The sequence below is a fragment of the Nannobrachium achirus genome (assembly GCF_963921795.1).
Source record: "Nannobrachium achirus genome assembly, chromosome: 16".
Classification (NCBI taxonomy): domain Eukaryota; kingdom Metazoa; phylum Chordata; class Actinopteri; order Myctophiformes; family Myctophidae; genus Nannobrachium; species Nannobrachium achirus.
Genome location: NC_137823.1, coordinates 56,621,622 through 56,644,235, shown reverse-complemented (window position 1 = coordinate 56,644,235; position 22,614 = coordinate 56,621,622). Strand labels below are relative to the sequence as shown.

General features: G+C 42.7%; 2 protein-coding genes across 2 annotated transcripts in view; both read right to left on the bottom strand.

The window, feature by feature from the left end:
• Nucleotides 1-22,614, bottom strand: part of lama2 (laminin, alpha 2) — a gene marked incomplete at its 3' end in the record, with an annotated part of 414,125 nt that overhangs the window by 98,361 nt on the left and 293,150 nt on the right.
• LOC308300325 (sterile alpha motif domain-containing protein 9-like) lies at nt 14,405-21,149 on the bottom strand (the record flags this gene model as incomplete). Its single annotated transcript, XM_080744141.1, has 4 exons — nt 14,405-15,399; nt 15,658-16,864; nt 19,797-20,039; nt 21,063-21,149. The coding sequence occupies 4 exons, from the start codon at nt 21,147-21,149 to the stop codon at nt 14,405-14,407; spliced, it is 2,532 nt and encodes an 843-aa protein (XP_080600267.1).

Below are 22,614 nucleotides of genomic sequence, written 5' to 3'. Positions count from 1 at the left end.
CGAAGGGACTCTTCCAGCGAGCAGTAAGCAAAACTCCACTATGTTCATTTGCTCTGTATTTTGCCACATTGCTAATGGTGGTTCTATCTGTTCCCATTGTAGGCAAATTAGGATCTGAATCTTGGAAGAGAAATGGCATGTGTTAATGGAAGCAACGGCATACTGTGAAACATGTGTTTCGAATGTAACCCCTGTTTGTTAAGTTCTGGAAAGAAGCATATTTTGAGTTAAAAGCCCCGGTTTTGGGAAGAACTTTATTTCATGTTTTAGGGGAACGCCCCATTGAATAAAACGACGCTTATTGCGTTTTCACCTTGAGAACTGTTTCCGTGTGCTGGTTTGGGTTCAGACTTCACAATACTTAATGTTTAAAAACTTTATTTGAAGATGTTTACTACTTGAATTATTTGAAAACATTGTGATTTAAAAGACATGCCTGAAAATGGCTAGGTTGTTAACCCTCTGTTTTGAAGGTTTACAACCTGATGACCAACTCTTCAACAAAGACAACTAATGAAAAAGTTGGAAAATAAAGATATTGAGTTAAAACCTTGAGTTCTTTGGAACTATTTTATGTCTGTTGCATATAGTCTTTTGCATACATGTTGTGTAGAGGTCAATTTGTGCTTTCACCAATAATAACTATGCCGATTAGTGTAAAATCGGCAGAGTCTGTCATTTATAGCGCCACCAGAAGGCCGAAAATGAATTCTTCGATATTACTCCTTCAGATTTTATCCGATAATCACACAAATGGGCACACAGTATCTCTACAGTGATGTAATCATGATGGATTTGCCCAATATCATATTCTATCTAATTGGCTAACATTGAATTCCAAGGTTTGCAGGATTGCTCCTTTTTGAACAAAATGTCTCAAACGCAGCCTGCTATTTGTGTGAGATTTTGCACGCACATTCCCACTAGGCCAAGGAACAGATGCCACCCTTCTCACATTGGCCTGTTATAGCGCCACCAGCGGGTCAATTTTTGCAAAACCCATTTTTGGAACAAAATGCCTAAAATCCCGCATGCAGCGTCCGATTGCCGTGAAAGGCCAAAGAACACGTGGTACCCTTTTGACTTTGGCCTATTATAGTCACCACTAGGCCAAAAAAAAACACCTGACCTGCCGGAGACCTGTTCGGAAGAACACTGCTTCCAGTTTTTCTTTGATTTCTTCTTTGCTTTCCCTTGATGCTTTTTTGCTTTCCTACTTTTTCTACCTTGGCCACTTTATCGCTGCTTGCAGCTATATTTATTATTATTATTATTCTTCCGCCACTTTTTCTCTAGCGGCTAGACCGTGCAGTCGCTTTTTACGAAACTCGGCAGTATGGCAGAGGACTATGCCAAACGGCTAAAACGCGAAGCTCGGAACAATTGGCCAAAGGGTGGCGCTGTAGGAAGCCTTTGAACAATGCCAACTTTGAACTGGTGTAGCTCATGCCCTGTTTCAGGTACAGCAATGAAACCTGTATACACTTATGCGTCTCCTCATGCCGAACAACTGTTGACCTCTGACCTTTACTTCTCCCACAATTTTGAATTATATGAAAAACAGTCAAAATCTATCTCCTCCTGGGATTTTCGCGTAACGTGCGCAAAACTTTTTTTTACATGAACTTTGGACCAATGTGGTCATCGCACAGCGGCCGGATTTCTTTTAAAGCGAAACATTATTTTTTAATAATTCACTGTATAATGCAGTTTCATGCAAATTATTCTTCTGCCTCTAAATCATACATGCAAAGTGACACGTTCATGGCATTTGGCAAATATGTAGAGGGTTAGTCCAAATATCACTGAAAGCAATCTTACTCCAATTGGCCAAAGGGGGGCGCTATACGAAGCGTTTGAAAACTCAAACTTTAAAGGGGCATAAGTCATGCCTCGTTTCGTTTGAAGACATGCAACTTGCTTACACGCGTGCCTTGACTCAAGCGGAAGACATCTGTGTCTTTGTTAAGTAAGCTCCACCCTTAGATTTTCCGCCATTTTGAGCAGTTTGTAAAACACTTAAACCCGCTTTTATTCCGGAACTTTCGTGTCACGTGCACAGAACTTTTTTTACATGAACTTTGGACCAATATCTAAAGATCTGTCAGATCGGATTTTTTTTAAATTGAAACATGCTTTTTTAATAATTCAATCAATATTGCGGTTTTATGCAAATTATTCTTCTGCTTCTAAAACAAACATTTAAAGTAATATTTTCTCACTGTGCAGAGCTGTGCAGTGTGCATAGCTCACCTGGTAAGGCCTTTGTCTATCATTCCAAGTCTCCTGTTCAAGCCTTACCTCATGCATTTAAAATGCATTTCACAAAATGTTGCCGTGAAAACCCTGGTATTGCAAACATGGCAACCCAACCAAATATGGCAACCCTATTAAGCAAGAGAGTATAAAAAACGGTGGGTGAGGCCATGGTGAGGCCATTTCCTCCTCACTCAGTTTGTTTGGAAGCCGCATGCTGCTGGATGCTTGCATTCTGCGCCCATCTACTCAGCGGTAAGTTGACAGTGCAATGGTTTATTGTCAATGGCTTGGTTGGTTAGTTTTGCTAAAGTGTGTTGAAATGTGTCTGCTAGTTGTTTGGTGATTTAGCAAAAAGGCTAACTTTAACATGGGATTTAACATGGAACACAAGCTCAAACCGATTATTTTATTAGACAAAATGGAGAACAGTAAAAGTATAGTCAATACAATAGTAATTGTAACCCAGGGTTCAGATTGTATATTTTCATTTTTAAATGGAATGTTTTCTTCATTTCCACATACAATGTTTGTGTCCCGGTCAGGGGCGTCACACCAAATTCTGGGCCCTGGGTACAAGGATTCACAGCGGGCCCCCCATGAATGTTAACTATTGAAAAATCGCAGATATACAAGCTCACAGTGCCGTGCTGCGAGCTTGTAGATCTGCTATTTTTGAAAAAAATGTGAAAATGTGTGCAAGAAACATATGTTTCCATATCAGTGATGCTCAAACTTTTTCATGTGAAGGACCCCCAAAATTATATATATTTAGCCACGGACCCCCATCTCAGCGCCACCATGAGGCCGATTCTTGCAAAACATTTTTCAACACTGCTCCTACAGATTTTGGCCTAAAATCACGCAAATTGGATGGCAAATCACAACCTCCAAATCAGCAGATCTGTTTACTTTATTTTGTTTTAACCCTGTAGATCGGCTGATTAGTTGATTTTTCTTATTTTTTTAATCCAGGCCCTGTTTTTTGCATGTGAACTGAATCTAACTGATGGCTTTGTTTGGTTTTCAGAAAAACTACATTTCCCAGAATGCAGCAGCTAAGATTGCTGCTTGTTGCAATCAGTTTGATTTGTCAGCACCTGGCCGCAACACAGCTTCTCCGAGTCGGGCAATCCAAATGTTTTTGCTCTTAACCACCGAGCTCTGCTTCACTGTGTAGCTGGCTCTCGAAGGGACTCTTCCATCGAGCAGTAAGCAAAACTCCACTATGTTCTCCTCTGTCGCACATTTGCTCTGTATTTTGCCACATTGCTAATGGTGGTTTTATCTGTTCCCATTGTAGGCAAATTAGGAGCTGCATCTGAATCTTGGAAGAGAAATGGCATGTGTTAACGGAAGCAACGGCATACTGTGAAACATGTGTCGAATGTAACCCCTATTTGTTAAGTTCTGGAAAGAAGCATATTTTGAGTTAAAAGCCCCGGTTTTGGGAAGAACTTTATTTCATGTTTTAGGGGAACGCCCCATTGAATAAAACAACGCTTATTGCGTTTTCACCTTGAGAACTGTTTCTGTGTGCTGGTTTGGGTTCAGACTTCACAATACTTAATGTTTAAAAACTTTATTTGAAGACGTTTACTACTTGAATTATTTGAAAACATTGATTTAAAAGACATGCCTGAAAATGGCTAGGTTAACCCTCTGTTTTGAAGGTTTACAACCTGATGACTAAGGGACCTATCGATTTTTTTGGAGGGGGGCCACTGGAGGAAAATAGGGGAGGGCCATGTCTTTTTAGTTTTAGTTTGAGGGAGGGACATCAAATTTTACTTTGAGTCCAAGGGAGGGTCATCCAATTGTTATTTTTAAAATGAGCCCGGATTTTATATGCATATTTTCTTTACAGCTTTCCTGAATAATAGTACAACAATAGTCATTGACACCCCTCCGTTGCTTATCTTGGTTTTTCCCAACAGCTGGGCTATTGAGCCTTTCCCATTGTTCCTTCTATGTGTCAATCATTTAGCTTGGCCTATCCAGCCAGTAGGCGTGTGCAGTTTCTGGTAGTCCACTACACTTGTGGCCCCATCCAGACGACAACGTATTTTTAATCCCCGGGGGGGTAAAGCCACGAACGCCCATGGGTGTCCACATGCAGACGCATGCAAACGGAGGACTAGCCGAATAGTTTCCAAAACTCCGGCTGCAGAGCATTTTTGTTACCCGGGCGTATTTCTTTTACAATGTGGACACCGTAAACGGAGAAGTGCTTGCATGCTTACGTCACCTTGTGCTCCTCGCCTCCTCCTCCTGTCCTTGCTATGAGAGAATCCCGTGGCAGCATGGTGCTCTCTGTAGAATATCCCTATTTATCAGCGCATTCACGACATGTTAAGCTCGGCTGTCTTGTTAGGGATGGAGCCCTAATGATTTATGAATGATTGTTTTAATGATAGGCTATTTGTTACTCTTGTCAAATGTCATCTTCATAGATGGTGGTCACTGGTCAGCCACGAACTCACAGTTGCAAAAGATACCAGTTATGTTCTGAATTTGTTCATATAGCTTTCCACCGGCTCAATAAGCTGGATCGATCAGGTGCTCATTATCAATAACGAGATGCAGCCCTCGATCATCTTGTTAAAGGAGCATATCTGACGCGACGCGCTGCCTCTTCTCTTTGTCAAAGTTTGGATATCAAATGCCAATATCAAATGATTTCAAGCATAATGGAGACATACGCATGAATGCAGGCATTACTCCAGTCCATTCTCATCAGTTGTCTGACGCTTTGAAGGTGAGAATATGTTGATTATTCACGGCATGTGCCTCCTTTTAAATTATTTCCACGATCAGCGCAAGCTAAAACAAAAGTCCGTCTGAGAGAGCGCACCACTCTCTCTCTCAATACCAAGTGATGCTTGCTTGACCACGAAGTGATTGATAGAGTTACATTAGTTTAACAGAGAGAGAGAGAGAGAGAGAGAGAGAGAGAGAGAGAGAGAGAGAGAGCGAGCGAGCGAGCGCACCACACTCGACGATTCCTCTCCCCTCTCCTGCTCTAGAAATAGTTAAATGAATGTTTAAATAGCAATTGTGCATGTGGAACAAAACCGCAGAGGAATATTTGGGAAATAAAGGAATGAGGAAGCCCCTGTCTGTTGGACCACAAATCGCCGTTTTTTATATAAAAAAGCCGATTTAAATATGAATACACTGTGTTGGCTAAAGGGCCATTGACCCATGACTACAACACCTTATTTGTTATGTAAAATAGCTACTGATCAAGTAGCCTAATGATGAATGAACAACGCAAAGTGTATTTTTTCTGACATGCAACAGGGGATGCGTGCAGGTGCGTCACAAGAGGGGGAAGAGGGACTGAGTTACTAAGGCCCAAGGTGGAAGGGCCTTAATTATTTTATACTTTAGCTATCGAAAAATAGCAGATTATATAAACTTGAGAGTGCCGCGCTGCGAGCTTGTATATCTGCTATTTTTGAAATCCCCAGAGATGAAGAACATTCATGTGGGCCCGCAGTGAATCCTTGTACCCAGGGCCCAGAATTTGTGCGACGACACCCTTGGCTGTATTTGCGACTCGCTGCGGCTAAAACCTTTCGGAATCGAGACGTTTTAACGCCAGAGATATCATTTATAAGCAATCGACATGATAAGAAACAAGTAGGCCTATCCTACATTTGAAGCAGTTTATTCTGGTTGTTGTGAAATAAGAGAAATAGACAGAGTAGGATACTGTCTACCTCATTCGTCGCTATAGGCTGTTTAAACACCATCATCACAGATCAAATAAATACATTAACACGCCGTTTAGGCGTCAAATTCACTGGTAGTTATATTTATTAGTTGTCTTTCTTGCCTTATGTAGGCCTACACAACTGTCCAGTCCAGTGATAAGTTGCTTTATATCAGATGTAGTAGCCTATTCCTTGGTGCTTCTTCATATAAACACATACAATGTTTGTGTTGGTAATGGTATAAATGAGTAGCCTACACATATTTTCTCAGTTCATATGACTTGATGAAAGTAACTCATATTCCGCCCAGGTCAATAACACTAATCATTATAATGGCATGAATCGATCTAAACAAATAAAGTCTGTGCTGATAATGATGATGGTAGTATGCTTATGGCTTATGTTAGGCAGGCCACTTAATAGATATATAGATAGATATCTTTATTATCCCAAGGGGGATAATCAGTAGGCCTAGCTATTTAACATAACAAATAAGGTGTTGATGTTATAGTCATGAGCCATTTAGCCAGAGTATTCATATTTGTTATGTTTTAGGGGAGGGCCATCTTCTTTTCTTTTTTTGGTTGGGGAGGGCCACTGATTTTTTCCCACATACAGAGGGAGGGTCATAGCATTTTATATCAGGGCATATACATTTCCTCCAGTGACCCCTCTCCATAAATTTCGTTTTGTCCCTAACTCTGCAACAAAGACAACTAATGAAAAAGTTGGAAAAAGATTGAGTTAAAACCTTGAGGAGTTCTTTGGAGCTGGTCTGTTGCATAGTCTTTTGCATACATGTTGTGTAGAGGTCAATTTGTGCTTTTACCAATAACTATGCCGATTAGTGTAAAATCGGCAGAGTCTCTGTAATTTTTTAGCGCCACCAGAAGGCCGAAAACACATTCTTTGATATTACTCCTTCAGATTTTATCCGATAATCACACAAATGGGTACACCGTATCTCTACAGTGATGTACCCGATATCATATCTAATTGGCTAACATTGAATTCCAAGGTTTGCAGGATTGCTCCTTTTTGAACAAAATGTCAATATCATTGCCCCCCATCACAAGTGACTCATTGATATAATATATATTTATAGAAAAAGTGATTTTGTGTATCATGGACCTTAAGCAGAGTGCATATGTCTATAGGGCACAGGCGGCAAGACCGAGCCTCCAATATGGGGTCACGTGCACAAGAAAATATGATCACTCGAAATTTTCAGAAATACTCAGATTACATTTATTCAGATCGATTTCACCCCAAGCCTCCATATGAAAAAAAAAAAATCAATAAAATCAAGGCACTCTGCCTACACAGAACTTTTTTTTTCTTTTTTTTAACAAACATGGTTAACAGATCCTGTGGCTGCCTAGTGTAGTGGTTAGGGCATATGCCTTACATGCAGAAGGTCATTGGATCGAATCCCGCCTGGGGTTTATATATGCATAAAGTAGGTTGGGGCCAAAAAAAAATCTACCTGACCTGCCGGAGTCCTGTTCGGAAGAACACTGCTTCTAGTTTTTCTTTGATATTCTTCTTTGCTTTCCCTTGATGCCTTTTTGCTTTCCTGCTTTTTATGCCTTGGACACTTTATCGCTGCGTGCAGCTATATTTTGTCTTATAATGGAAATCAGTAATTTGATTTGTAACCATATTGCTCACTACTCCCCATGTGGCGGAGTCAGGTTATTACAAGTCATTATTGAACCAGCGATTTTCACTCACTACTTCCCCGTGTGGCAGAGTCGGGTCATAGCAGGTTACATTTTCAACTAAAAAGATGAATTTCTCAAATCTAGTATTTCTGCAAGGCATAACTCTATAAGCCATATCTTCAAAACTGTTGGGTCAATCTTCACAACCAATATATCATTTTGTAGCTATGATTCCCAGCTTTCAAATGAAATGAAAAAAAAAAAAAAAAAGAATTGCAATGACTAGCTCTCAAGGAGATTGGGACACATATGGTCAAATACAGAACAGGATTCAAGCACCAGAGCAAAGAGCAAATTAAGCCAGCAAAGACCTGGTCCACTTCTCAGGGGGGTCCCCCGGGGGTCCCTGACCACACCAGCACAGACCAGCAGTAAGTGCTGGTCTGTGCTGGTTCATGCTGGTTTAGATGGTGGGACCAGCACAAACCAGCACCAGCACAGAACAGCACGAAAACACAACATGCGCTGGTTTGTGCTGGTGCTGGTGCTGGTCTTACTGCTGGTCTTGTGCTGGTTTTTCTAGCAGGGTAGTGTTTTGTTCTTTCTCGTCTCTCTCTCTCTCTCTCTCTCTCTCTCTCTCTCTCTCTCTCTCTCTCTCTCTCTCTCTCTCTCTCTCTCTCTCTCTCTCTCTCTCTCTGTCTGTCTGTCTGTCTGTCTGTCTGTCTGTCTGTCTGTCTGTCTGTCTGTCTGTCTGTCTGTCTGTCTCTCAGCAGGGCCGTGCTTAAGGCCTAGGAGGACCCAGGCAAACCCCAGTTTGAGGCACCTGGGTCGGGACCCATGTGTGGGTTGCGGACCAATTTCTAGTTGGAGTCGCAAGTAATGCCTGTTTACATTTGGTTTCCTAAACTTTTGTTTTTAATTATTTGAAAATATTTTCAAATAATTAAAGTTGTACTATGTAACGTTTTTTTATAAAACAAATCTTAAAATTCTCCTAACTATTAAATCACAAAAGTTTTAGAAGATCCGCGCCGTGAATTTCAGCCTGTAAAGCCTTCTCTATATATGTAAACTGGAATCCTTGCCGGGGACCGGATCTCGCGCCAAAATTGCGTCATCACACTACCGGCCAATCACAGCGAGGGTTATAGGGTTATATATGGGGCGGCATAGCTCAGGGGTAGAGAAACTGGTATTAGAGCACGAAGGGTATAAATCCCAAAGGGTTCCCAGTTCGAATCCGGGCTCCCCCTGAGTTAATGTCGAAGGGTCCTTGGGCAAGACTCTGAACCCCACATTGCTCCCGGTGAGTAGGTTGGTGCCTTGCATGGCTTCCTCCGCCACCGGTGTATGAATGTGTGTGTGAATGGGTGAATGTAATGCACAATCTATGTAAAGCGCTTTGGATTAAAAGCGCTATATAAATGCACCATTTACCATTTACCATTTATAAAACTGCCGGCCAATCACAGCGCATCTTGAAGTGGGGTCGCTATGGCTGCTATATTTGTTGTCGCCCGTTTGTACCATCCCGTCTCTAGGTAATTTCGCCTACCAGGCAGGGTGAAGGAGTCCGTATCTCTGGAATTACTGGGTAGGAAGATATTCAACCCAAAATCGTCCTGTTATAGCGCCACCATGAGGCAGAATTAGGCAAAACATGTTTTGGGGGGTATTTACAATACCGATTTTCTCTTGTCATTTGATCAATGTCATGACCTACAGTATGTGTCACATTTTCTATTCAGATTGGCCACGATTCCAAAGATGCTCACGATTTTTGCGGGAGTGGCACATTTTACTACCAAGTGGGAACTTCATCCCTATGCCACTTTACAAATTTCAAGTTCCACAGCATTCCGACGTGATTTGTAGCATTTATTTTATTGCCAGACCAAAGGTATGGCCTACAGAAGCCTTTGTCCGCCTCGTTTTCTCCTTTGTCTGTCACGCACGTTTTCTCCATAGATGGTCATGATGATTTCATGATGATGACACGCCTTCAAAAGGCAGACAAATGATGTCACAAATGATGATGACAGACAGACCCTTGGCAGAACCAGAAAAGTCCATTGAGGTCAATGCAAGATTGGTGTAAACTTGAGGATTGGTCGAGCGTCACATGACATTTTGGCTATCCAGCCTTTAAATAGGGGTCTGGCACAACCAGGTTGACCTGGTCTAGTTTTATTTTGGGTAGCCATTTATAGTTTACCCTCTTTTTCTCCCCAATCCAGTCCTTATGCCAATTGATTCCTCACCTATGTTGTCACTGCTGTTGTATCCTACCGAATCACCTGACAGTGAGGAGCCCCCACTCCCTCCCAAAACCAGCTGCCGCCCAGCCTGGCTGTAGGAATACATGTAGTGACAATTATCACCCTCTTCGCCCAGCTTCCCTTCCCTCAAACAACAATTGTGTTTGCATAGATTCCCCACGATTGATTCAAATCCACAACCTCTGTGGTGGAGTCAGAGACACTGTGCCACCTGAGCACCTGTAACACTTTGAGCAAATCAGAATGGGAAAATAAATATTTGACATATAGTTCTTTATCAAATGACAATAGGGATAATATTTACCAATTGGTGTGAGGTTTGGACAAAGTCTATATGGAAATACCAACAAGATATTTTACAAAGATCATTCTCATGGTAGTGCTATAAAAGACAGATGGGAAAGATTTCTAGTGGAGTTTCTTTCTAGGCCTCCTGGGCGTATGTGTGCCAAGTTTGATGCTGAAGTGGTGCCTGAGATTAGCTGTTCACACAACGGCCTAATGGTGGCGCTATAAGAGGCCAATGTGAAGAATTTGGGGAGGAGGTTCTTCCTAGGCCTCCCAGGAGTATGTGTGTGTAGTTTCACACTAATTGGTCCAACTTGCCAGATATTAGCTGTCCACATACAGAGGAGTGAAAACATAATCCCTCACCTTTGGCCATCCCGACCAGACCTGGCGGGGATAATAAAAAATATTGATTGAATTGTTAGTAAAGTAGTTAGTAATGACAATCAAATTGTGTTTAATATGATTTTGGGGGATTTCTAACTACTTTAGAATGGTTTAATATGAGCCGGGTCAAAGTGACCCGAAGGCCCTGGGTGTGACTAAAACAAGAGGATCCTAAGAGGGTTAAGCTCATCTCTCTTAACAATTAGCAAGTTGGCAGGCCCTGATTTCATACCAAAGTTATCCCTCAAAGTTTCCATATCCAGTATGAGGAGAACTGGCCCATCAACCTCTTCCTCGTGCAGTTTCCTGATATAGCGCTCTTTGACTCCAATAGTTCTTAGCCATGAGCTTACTTGAGATTCAGTCCAGTTCTCGGGCTGCTCGTATTTAATAAGCTCATCTCTCTTAACAATTAGCAAGTTGGCAGGCCCTGATTTCATACCAAAGTTATCTCTCAAAGTGTCCATATCCAGTATGAGGAGAACTGGCCCATCAACCTCTTCCTCGTGCAGTTTCCTGATATAGCGCTCTTTGACTCCAATAGTTCTTAGCCATGAGCTTACTTGAGATTCAGTCCAGTTCTCGGGCTGCTCGTGTTCATCAGATTGAGCCCACCCTCCGGTAAATTGTCGGTTTCTCGTCTACTTGGCTGGCCGACTCCTTGAAGTTTGGCAGGCGGACAGAAAACACACCTGGATCTGTCTCTACACTATCTACAGGGTGACCTTCATATCCCTCTGGAAGACATTGACTGGATTTCTGTTCATTTTTCTTAATTCCCTTTTTACTTTGTGGGACCATTAGTGTCTTTTTCTGGCCTAGGGTGGGGTCAGGACCTTCAATAAGCTCATCTCTCTTAATGATTAGCAACTTGGCAGGCTCTAATTTCATACCAAAGTTATCCCTCAAAGTGTCCATATCCAGTGTGAGGAGAACTGGCCCATCGACCTCTTCCTCGTGCATTTTCCTGATATACTGTTCTTTGACTCCAATAGTTCTTAGCCAGGAGCTTACTTGAGATTCAGTCCAGTTCTCGGGCTGCTCGTGTTCATCAGATTGTGAGCCCACACTTGTGGGCCCATCGACCTCTTCCTCTGGCATTTTCCTGATATACTGTTCTTTGACTCCAATAGTTCTTAACCAGGAGTTTACTTGAGGTGAAGGGAACAATCAGCTGAGATAAATGGGAAGCCGGCTTATATAGGGTTCATCTATGACGTCAATCTGACACGTATGCCGTCCATGCCTGGTTGCCATTGACTCCGGCCTAACAATGGCTATTGTCAATGACGGCAGTCCCATATGACATGATGGATTGGACTATCTCCATATCTGGTGTTCTCCATTCCTCCATGTATGGGTCCGAATACCTCACGTTGAGCTTGACAACGAAACGTTCTTAACAAATACAATAATAAGGGTAATAATAATAATAATAAAAACTATTTTACTGCTATGAACGAGCATACTCACCGAGCGGCCGTTCGTTAGTTCATTACCCTGTCTGAGCACTGTGAGCAGATGGGGGGGTGGCGTGGGTGTCTACAGTATAAACAGCTCCTATAACGCTGGTCTCAAATCTCGACCACACATAAACAACAATGGTGACGGAATCCCTTTTCTGCTCGTTTTCTATGCCTGGATCTAGTTTCTCCATTTCTACTGTATGATCTAAACTACTGGTGCGAGCGAGGGACATTTGTGAGCCTCGTTCATTGCAAATGGCTGCCCCCTGCAGTCAGTTTGGCTCGATGACAAATACGCCTGTATTTTACAAAAGATTGCATTTGGAAATAATGGATGGATATTTGCCCTTAGGCGTCTTACTGGTAATAATAATAATAAATCATAATTGTGGTAAAGAATTTACACTGCAGTATGCATCACAAAACCGTGGTATGGCGGTTATTGCACCCAGCCCTGTGGTGCTCGTAGATTCACCCAACATTTGTGATGTTTTGTATTATATAGTTTGGCTAAAACTACACAAACTATGAAGCAAAGCTTATTTTCACTTCACTTTTTCCACAGAATGTTTTCTGTGGGGGGGGGGGGGGGGGGGGGGGCTGTGTGACATTCATCTAAATTGAGTCCTGTTGGCTCTCAAAGCTAATAGTTAGTCAAAAATGGCAGTTCCGTGACCGTGGAGAGCAAAGGTCCGTTTCTCAATGGATTTGTCATCTAGAAGGGTTATTAAACAAATTTGGCCGGGGTGTCTTTTTTAAAAGGTCGGGAATTTTTTTTAGAGACCAAAATCCAAAATGGCTAGTTTTTCAATGGTTTGACCTACAGTTATGAATAAAACTAGTTTTCTTAACAAGGCAGCTCTCTTAATGTTATCGTGAACGGGCTCCTCATAATGGATATAATACATTTATTCCATTGCATTGTAGTGACTCGAGCCTTGTCTGTATCTCAATCTATACGACGTCTCTGAAAAGTCTTACCAAGTGTCAGTCGTCAACTAATCACCAGGTTTTTCACCAGGGATTTTTTCTTTTTTTCCCACAAACTTTATTAGTAACGTGTAGCTTTTATTGTACACTACGTCACTACTGGGGTCTAAAAATAGCTACGCTACAGAAAAAGCTAGTTGGTTCCAAAGAAGCGACGCTACCGTGATGCTACTGAGAAATGTAGTTAAGCTATGTAGCGTCACTACTTGTAGCTCGCTACTGCCCATCACTGTGTGAAGATGTATTGTGTTCCTTAAGTTTCAGTTTTTGAAGCGGTGGAAACCGCTTCCAATGAACGGCTTTGTGTGTATCACGCCCATATAAGGTCACTTCAGTTCAGAATGAACAGTCTTTTTCAAAAACAGAATTTCCGGTCCCTTATATGGTCAGTCCAGGCCAGAATGAATAGGCTTTCTTGTCCCGTACGTGCAAAATATCAGTCCAGGACCAATAGGTGTCGTAATGTGTTTACCATGTTCATATATGGTCATTTCAGTTCAGAATGAACAGGTTTTATCTGTCCTGTATGTCCAGAATATCATATGTATGTGTGTAGTGTCCCTCCCGTCTTTGTGTGTATCACGCCCATATAAGGTCACTTAAGTTCAGAATGAACAGTCTTTTTCAAAAATAGATTTTCCGCTCCCTTATTACCTTATATGGTCAGTCCAGGCCAGAATGAATAGGCTTTCTTGTCCTGTATGTGCAAAATATCAGTCCAGGACCAATAGGTGTCGTAATGTGTTTACCATGTTCATATATGGTCATTTCAGTTCAGAATGAACAGGTTTTATCTGTCCTGTATGTCCAGAATATGTGTGTAGTGTCCCTCCCGGTCCGATGAATGGATACTTTGACGATTGGTCAAGCTTCACATGACAATTTAGCCCTCCATTCTTTATATATTCTTTCTTATTTTAATATATATTTTTTTAACCAACCAATATTTTTGCCAGACCCAGAGGGTCGGCCTACATAAGGCTTTGTCTGTCATGTTTTTCTCCATAGATGGTCATGATGATGACATGATTATGACATGCCTACAAAAGGCAGACAAATGATGTCATAAATGATGATGACAGACAGGGGGTTGGCAGAACCGGGGTCTGGCACAACCAGGTTGACCTGGTCTAGTTTTTTAACCAATTACACAAACCGACTCTCCAGACAATATCCTTTAATTTGAACACCTTTTCCTTTCATTTTTCATTAAAAATCTTTTTATTTAATATATGGTCATTTCAGTTAAGAATGAATAGGCTTTATATTGGTCAAGCTTTACATGATAGTTTGGCCTTCAACCTATTATACCAACTGTCATACATTCAGAATAGAGGTTTTATCTGTCCACCGCTTCACTTCGAACCGAGGTTTGATTTTTTTCTAGCAAACTTCCTTTCCTCCGCAGCTGAGCGTTTTTTAATGACAGAAACATTCTGTAATGGATATTCGTTGCATTTGTTTTCTGGATATTGGCATGTTCTGCAGCTCAACAAAATGAAACAACATGTTCCATGGTGGACTTCTTTAGTATGAATGGCAGCCTGTAGCGAATTCCTCAGAGAATCAAGATGTTCAGAGTCCTCAATGAGAAGGAGCACAGGACGACATTTCTGAAAGTCCTTTTCGTCACACTCTCTGAACTGAACTGCATGTTGTGCGACAACAGGAGCAGGGTTTGACACCTTCACAACAGCACATCTTAGATACTTCCGGTGTTTCCACAGCAGTTGCCTTGCGACAGTGCTACCACCACTACGTGGTTCATGGAAGATGTTTAAGGATCTCACAGGACTCTGATCAACATTTTTTTTCAAGGTATCAGAGAGAAGTTCAGAAATGTCAAAATAAGCATCCCTTTTAATTAACTCTCCAACATGACCCTTCTCAGCAAGCCACATAATCGACCACGACACTCTTCCCCCATCGTAGAACTGGCGTTCAATGTTGTTGGCCTTTTCTGCTTCGATGTATTCTCCACTCGTCTCATCACAGTGATTGACAATAAGAATTTCAAGAGAATTCATACTTTCTTCTTTGCTTGTCTCAAGAAAACATAGCCCTTTTACAAACGTAGGCAAAAGTTTGATGGCTTGTGATGCTATTGGTTGGATTGGCCGCAATGTTCCCTCAATGTGACTCATTTTCAACCCCACAACACTGAAACGGTCAAGATCTTCTGGTTTACAAAAATACGCAGCAGAGCTTTTCCAGTTCTGAAAGTATTCCTGAGATTCAGAGATGCAAATGATGTGATCATGACCTCCCATAGCAGTGAAAAACTGATTAAAGACTTGTATGAGTGATTTCTCAACTGGGGATGTTAGAAGGAAAAGCACCTTCAATTTGTCTTTTAAATGTTCACAGATCGAGGACACTGGCTTATTCAGGAGAGTACATTTTGTTTTGATCCAAGCAAATTCCTCACAGGGGATTTCTTTGTAGTGTTTGCATTTATCACAGTGGCTTTCTTTGTCTTCTTTGCATTTATCACAGAGGCTTTCTTTGTACCCATTACAAAAGATCCAGCTTATTTTCTCACCATCAGGCAAACAGCTTCGAATTGAACTAATTGTCATTCGATTCAAATGTTCAGACTGAAACTGACTGCATAGTCCTGACTGATTTGAATCTGGGTCAAAGTCGAACACACAACATATGTTCATGTGAAGTAGCCATTCAATGCTGCAAAGATCCTCCGGTTTGAATCTGTTTGTTATAAGTATGTACTTTTTCTCAATGAATTTCTTGCCACTGGTCACAAGAATTGTGAGTTTTCTGCCAAGATCTTCGCAGATGTCAGCTATATGGGAAGACTGACCATCCTCAGCTTCTTTCCTTTGGTCCAAAAAAGACGAAAGCTCTGTTTCAGTCACTGTCTTAGATTGTGAGCCCAATCTCCGGTAAATTGTCGGTTTCTCGTAAAGTGTTTTTTTGCTCTTCTCATCGAAGTTTGGCAGTGAGACATGAAACACTTTGTCAAGGACAATATGTCGGGATGGTATAATGTCAACCTCTATTACATACCTTTTCTCAGTACTTGTGTGATCTATTACCTGAATGAAACGAGGTGGGCGAATGCAATTCTGTACAATCTCACTATCAGAGAGACCGAAAGTCCTCTCAATGTTATTTAACGCATCCACATACACAGCTTTGTCTTTTACAGGGACACCAATGATCTCACCGTGTGTGTACCCTGAACCTTCTATGCTATCCATCACACCAAAGTGGATTGTGCCATTTGATTTCACATTCATACAAGCTGTAGCAAATCTAAAAACCTCTTTGGCAAACTTTGCTTGTAATCGTGCTCTGTCCAGTGTGGCAGCTATAGCAAAGGACTTGTATTCATGGGAAGGAGAAATCAGATCAAGCACACCAGACTCAGGCGGCAGAACCCTGTGTTTCATATAAATGAAATCAATGCCTTCTGTGTCAAAAGGTCGTGGGTTGCAATCCTCCTTTGGGGTCAACACACAGACAGACTGTCCAGTTTGTTTTTCAACTAGCACACCTACAAGACATTGACTGGATTTCTGTTCATTTGGTGTCTTTTTCTGGCCTAGGGTGGGGGCGGGGCATTTAATAAGCTCATCTCTCGTAGCAATTAGCAACTTGGCAGGCCCTGATTTCATACCAAAGGTATCCCTCAAAAAGTCAATATCCAGTTTGAGGAGAGCTGGCCCATCAACCTCTTCCTCGTGCAGTTTCCTGATATGGTTTTCTTTGACTCCAATAGTTCCTAGCCATGAGCTTACTTGAGATGCAGTCCAGTTCTCGGGCTGCTTGTGTTCATCAGATTGTGAGGCCACCTTTGAGGTCAGCACACAGACAGACTGTTCCTGACCAGTGTCCTTTTTCTGGCCTAGGGTGGGGGCGGGGCATAAGCTCATCTCTCGTAGCAATTAGCAACTTGGCAGGCCCTGATTTCATACCAAAGGTATCCCTCAAAAAGTTAATATCCAGTTTGAGGAGAGCTGGCCCATCAACCTCTTCCTCGTGCAGTTTCCTGATATGGTTTTCTTTGACTCCAATAGTTCCTAGCCATGAGCTTACTTGAGATGCAGTCCAGTTCTCGGGCTGCTTGTGTTCATCAGATTGTGAGCCCATACTTGTGGGCCCATCGACCTCTTCCTCTGGCATTTTCCTGATATCTTCTTCTTCTTTCATGTATACTGTTCTTTGACTCCAATAGTTCTTAACCAGGAGTTTACTTGAGGTGAAGGGAACAATCAGCTGAGATAAATGGGAAGCCGGCTTATATAGGGTTCATCTATGACGTCAATCTGACATGTATGCCGTCCATGCCTGGTTGCCATTGACTCCGGCCTAACAATGGCTATTGTCAATGACGGCAGTCCCATATGACATGATGGATTGGACTATCTCCATATCTGGTGTTCTCCATTCCTCCATGTATGGGTCCGAATACCTCACGTTGAGCTTGACAACGAAACGTTCTTAACAAATACAAATACAATAGTAACTAGAGAAATTGCAATTTGGGAAATTGCGAGTGTGGTTGCACAAAAGTTAACAGAATTTACCTTACTATATATGGTGTTTCCCATTCAAAGTCAATGGGAAAAAATCATAAAAGTTATATCATAAAAGTTACTCACTATATATGGAGTTTCCCATTCAAGTCAATGAGACTAAGAGTTTTAAAAATTGCAAAATTCCCCAGAGTAATAATGTGGTTGCCCTGGCAACCACACTAATAATAATAATAATAAAAACTCTTTTACTGCTATGAACGAGCATACTCACTGAGCGGACGTTCGTTAGTTCTTTACCCTGTCTGAGCACTGTGAGCAGATGGGGGGGTGGCGTGGGTGTCTACAGTATAAACAGCTCCTATAACGCTGGTCTCAAATCTCGACCACACATAAACAACAATGGTGACGGAATCCCTTTTCTGCTCGTTTTCTATGCCTGGATCTAGTTTCTCCATTTCTACTGTATGCTCTAAACTACTGGTGCGAGCGAGGGACATTTGTGAGCCTCGTTCATTGCAAATGGCTGCCCCCTGCAGTCAGTTTGGCTCGATGACAAATACGCCTGTATTTTACAAAAGATTGCATTTGGAAATAATGGATGGATATTTGCCCTTAGGCGTCTTACTGGTAATAATAATAATAAATCATAATTGCGGTAAAGAATTTACACTGCAGTATGCATCACAAAACCGTGGTATGGCGGTTATTGCACTATTTGTCCCTATTTGTATATGACCAGCTTAGACCAGCACAGACCAGCACAGACCAGCACCAGCACAGACCAGCAGTAAAACACAACATGTGCTGGTTTGTGCTGGTGCTGGTCTGTGCTGGTTTATGCTGGCTCATGCTGGTCTGTGCTGGACCAGCACCAGCACAGACCAGCAGTAAAACACAACATGTGCTGGTTTGTGCTGGTACTGGTCTGATCTATGCTGGTTCATGCTGGTCTGTGCTGGACCAGCACCAGCACCAGTACAGACCAGCAGTAAAACACAACATGTGCTGGTTTGTGCTGGTGCTGGTCTGTGCTGGTCTATGCTGGTTCATGCTGGTCTGTGCTGGACCAGCACCAGCACAGACCAGCAGTAAAACACAACATGTGCTGGTTTGTGCTGGTGCTGGTCTGTGCTGGTCTGTGCTGGACCAGCACCAGCACAGACCAGCAGTAAAACACAACATGTGCTGGTTTGTGCTGGTGCTGGTCTGATCTATGCTGGTTCATGCTGGTCTGTGCTGGACCAGCACCAGCACCAGCACAGACCAGCAGTAAAACACAACATGTGCTGGTTTGTGCTGGTGCTGGTCTGTGCTGGTCTATGCTGGTTCATGCTGGTCTGTGCTGGACCAGCACCAGCACCGGCACAGACCAGCAGTAAAACACAACATGTGCTGGTTTGTGCTGGTGCTGGTCTGTACTGGTCTGTGCTGGTTTATGCTGGTTCATGCTGGTCTGTGCTGGTGCTGGTGCTGGTCTGTGCTGGTCTGTGCTGGTGGACCAGCATGGGACCAGCACAGACCAGCATAAACCAGCACCAGCACCAGCACAGACCAGCATGAACCAGCATAAACCAGCATAGACCAGCATGAACATTGTGCTGGTCTGTGCTGGTTTTTCTAGCAGGGGTGTCCCTCCCGGTCAGATGAATGGATACTTTGAGGATCGGTCAAGCTTCACATGATAATTTGGCCTTCAACCTATTATACCAACTGTCATACCGGCTCTCCAAATACATTCAGAATAGAGGTTTTATCTGTCCACCGCTTCACTTCGAACCGAGGTTTGAATTTTAAACTTCTCATCCAAGAGGGATGCCAACTATCAGCTCTGAAAGGTCATTTTTTTTACATTGTCATAGAATCTTCATATTAGGCTCTAATGAAAGCTCTGTTCAAGCTAAAGCTAGTACAACTAAACTAATTCACCGTTTGTCAGCCTTCTGATTGGTCCCTGAGACTCCCTGACTGGCCAACCAGAAAAAAAACATTCACTTTTTGCTATCGGGGGTGGAGTCTGTGCAGTGGAGAATGTTAAATGTGGCTTTCAACACTGTCCGCAGTGCGCGACACAACGATCGTCCGGTACGGCCGCGATCTCGGCCGCGATCTCGCTCATCATAATGAATAAGCTTCAACAAACTAGTTCACATGGACCTTATCAATGGTCTAAGAGTCACGATTGGGTACATATATTTTAAATGGGCAGAATTAGGAAAAGCCAGCCTATTATGTGACCGGCAGGTACCGGCAGGTGCCAGCAGGTGCCGGCAGGTGCCGGCACATCCGGCAGGTGCCAGCAGATGCCGGCAGGTACCGGCAGGTGCCGGCACATCCGGTAGATGCTGGCAGGTGCCGGCGGATCCGGCTGGTGCCGGCACGTGCCGGCAGAAGCGGCGGTGCCGGTGGTCCCCGGCGCCTCCGGCAGTGTCAGTGGTACCCGGTGGTCCTCGGCAGAGAGCAAGCAAGCGTGATGTGACAAGCTGGTCCACTGGTGGTCATCGTGGGGGGTGGGATAGGTTCCGCAACAGTGGCAGACGCAAGCTCCATGCCGGCCGACTGCCGCTCTGTCCGGCTATGCCACGGATTAGGTATAATTGCCGGGGCAAAGGAATCATTGCCGCGGCTGTTGTCGGCACTTCTGGCAATGCCGCGGCAGGTGCCGCTGCCGGAAAATGCACTCGCTGTCCCTCTGAGATTGTGAGCCCACCCACGAGTAAATTGTCTCTTTCTCGTATTCTACTTTGTTGGCCGACTCGTTGAAATTTGGCAGGCGGACAGAAAACACTCTGCCACCGACCATAATTATGGATGGTACAATGTCAACCTCTATTACATACCTTTTCTCAGAACTTGTGCGATCTATTACCTGAACGAAACAAGGTGGACGAATGCAATACCGTACAAGCTCACTGTCAGAGAAACTGAAACTCCTCTCAATGTGATCTAATGCATCTACATAGACCTTTTTGTCTTTTACAGGGACACCAATGATCTCACCGTGTGTGTACCCTGCATCATCTCTGCTGTCCATCACACCAAAGTAGATTGTGCCATTTGATTTTATATTCATACAAGCAGTTCCAAATGTAAGAACCTCTCTGGCAAATATAGCTTGTAATCGATCTCTGTCCAGTGTGGCAGCTGTAGCAAAGGACTTGTATTCACGGTAAGGAGAAAACACACCAGATTCAGGCTGCAGAACCCTGTATTTAAAATACATGAACTCAATGCCTCGTTTGTCAATAGGTCGTGGTTTGTCCTCCTTTGAGGTCAGCACACAGACAGACTGTTCCTGACCAGTGTCCTTTTTCTGGCCTAGGGTGGGGGCGGGGCATTTAATAAGCTCATCTCTCACAGCAATTAGCAACTTGGCAGGCCCTGATTTCATACCAAAGGTATCCCTCAAAGTGTCCATATCCAGTTTGAGGAGAACTGGCCCATCAACCTCTTCCTCGTGCAGTTTCCTGATATAGTTTTCTTTGACTCCAATAGTTCTTAGCCATGAGCTTACTTGAGATTCAGTCCAGTTCTCGGGCTGCTCGTGTTCATCAGATTGTGAGCCCACACTTGTGGGCCCATCGACCTCGTCCTCTGGCATTTTCCTGATATACTGTTCTTTGACTCCAATAGTTCTTAACCAGGAGTTTACTTGAGGTGAAGGGAACAATCAGCTGAGATAAATGGGATGCCGGCTTATATAGGGTTCATCTATGACGTCAATCTGACACGTATGCCGTCCATGCCTGGTTGCCATTGACTCCGGCCTAACAATGGCTATTGTCAATGACGGCAGTCCCATATGACATGATGGATTGGACTATCTCCATATCTGGTGTTCTCCATTCCTCCATGTATGGGTGCGAATACCTCACGTTGAGCTTGACAACGAAACGTTCTTAACAAATACAATAATAAGGGTAACTAGAGAAATTGCAATTTGGGAAATTGCGAGTGTGGTTGCACAAAAGTTAACAGAATTTACCTTACTATATATGGTGTTTCCCATTCAAAGTCAATGGGAAAAAATCATAAAAGTTACATCATAAAAGTTACTCACTATATATGGAGTTTCCCATTCAAGTCAATGAGACTAAGAGTTTTAAAAATTGCAAAATTCCCCAGAGTAATAATGTGGTTGCCCTGGCAACCACACTAATAACTAGACCAGGTCAACCTGGTTGTGCCAGACCCCTATTTAAAGGCTGGATAGCCAAAATGTCATGTGACGCTCGACCAATCCTCAAGTTTACACCAATCTTGCATTGACCTCAATGGACTTTTCTGGTTCTGCCCAGGGTCTGTCTGTCATCATCATTTATGACGTCATTTGTCTGCCTTTTGAAGGCGTGTCATCATCATGTCATCATCATGACCATCTATGGAGAAAACGTGCGTGACAGACAAAGGCTTCTGTAGGCCATACCTTTGGTCTGGCAATAACTAGAGAAATTGCAATTTGGGAAATTGCGAGTGTGGTTGCACAAAAGTTAACAGAATTTACCTTACTATATATGGTGTTTCCCATTCAAAGTCAATGGGAAAAAATCATAAAAGTTACATCATAAAAGTTACTCACTATATATGGAGTTTCCCATTCAAGTCAATGAGACTAAGAGTTTTAAAAATTGCAAAATTCCCCAGAGTAATAATGTGGTTGCCCTGGCAACCACACTAACTAGAGAAATTGCAATTTGGGAAATTGCGAGTGTGGTTGCACAAAAGTTAACAGAATTTACCTTACTATATATGGTGTTTCCCATTCAAAGTCAATGGGAAAAAATCATAAAAGTTACATCATAAAAGTTACTCACTATATATGGAGTTTCCCATTCAAGTCAATGAGACTAAGAGTTTTAAAAATTGCAAAATTCCCCAGAGTAATAATGTGGTTGCCCTGGCAACCACACTAACTAGAGAAATTGCAATTTGGGAAATTGCGAGTGTGGTTGCACAAAAGTTAACAGAATTTACCTTACTATGGTGTTTCCCATTCAAAGTCAATGGGAAAAAATCATAAAAGTTACATCATAAAAGTTACTCACTATATATGGAGTTTCCCATTC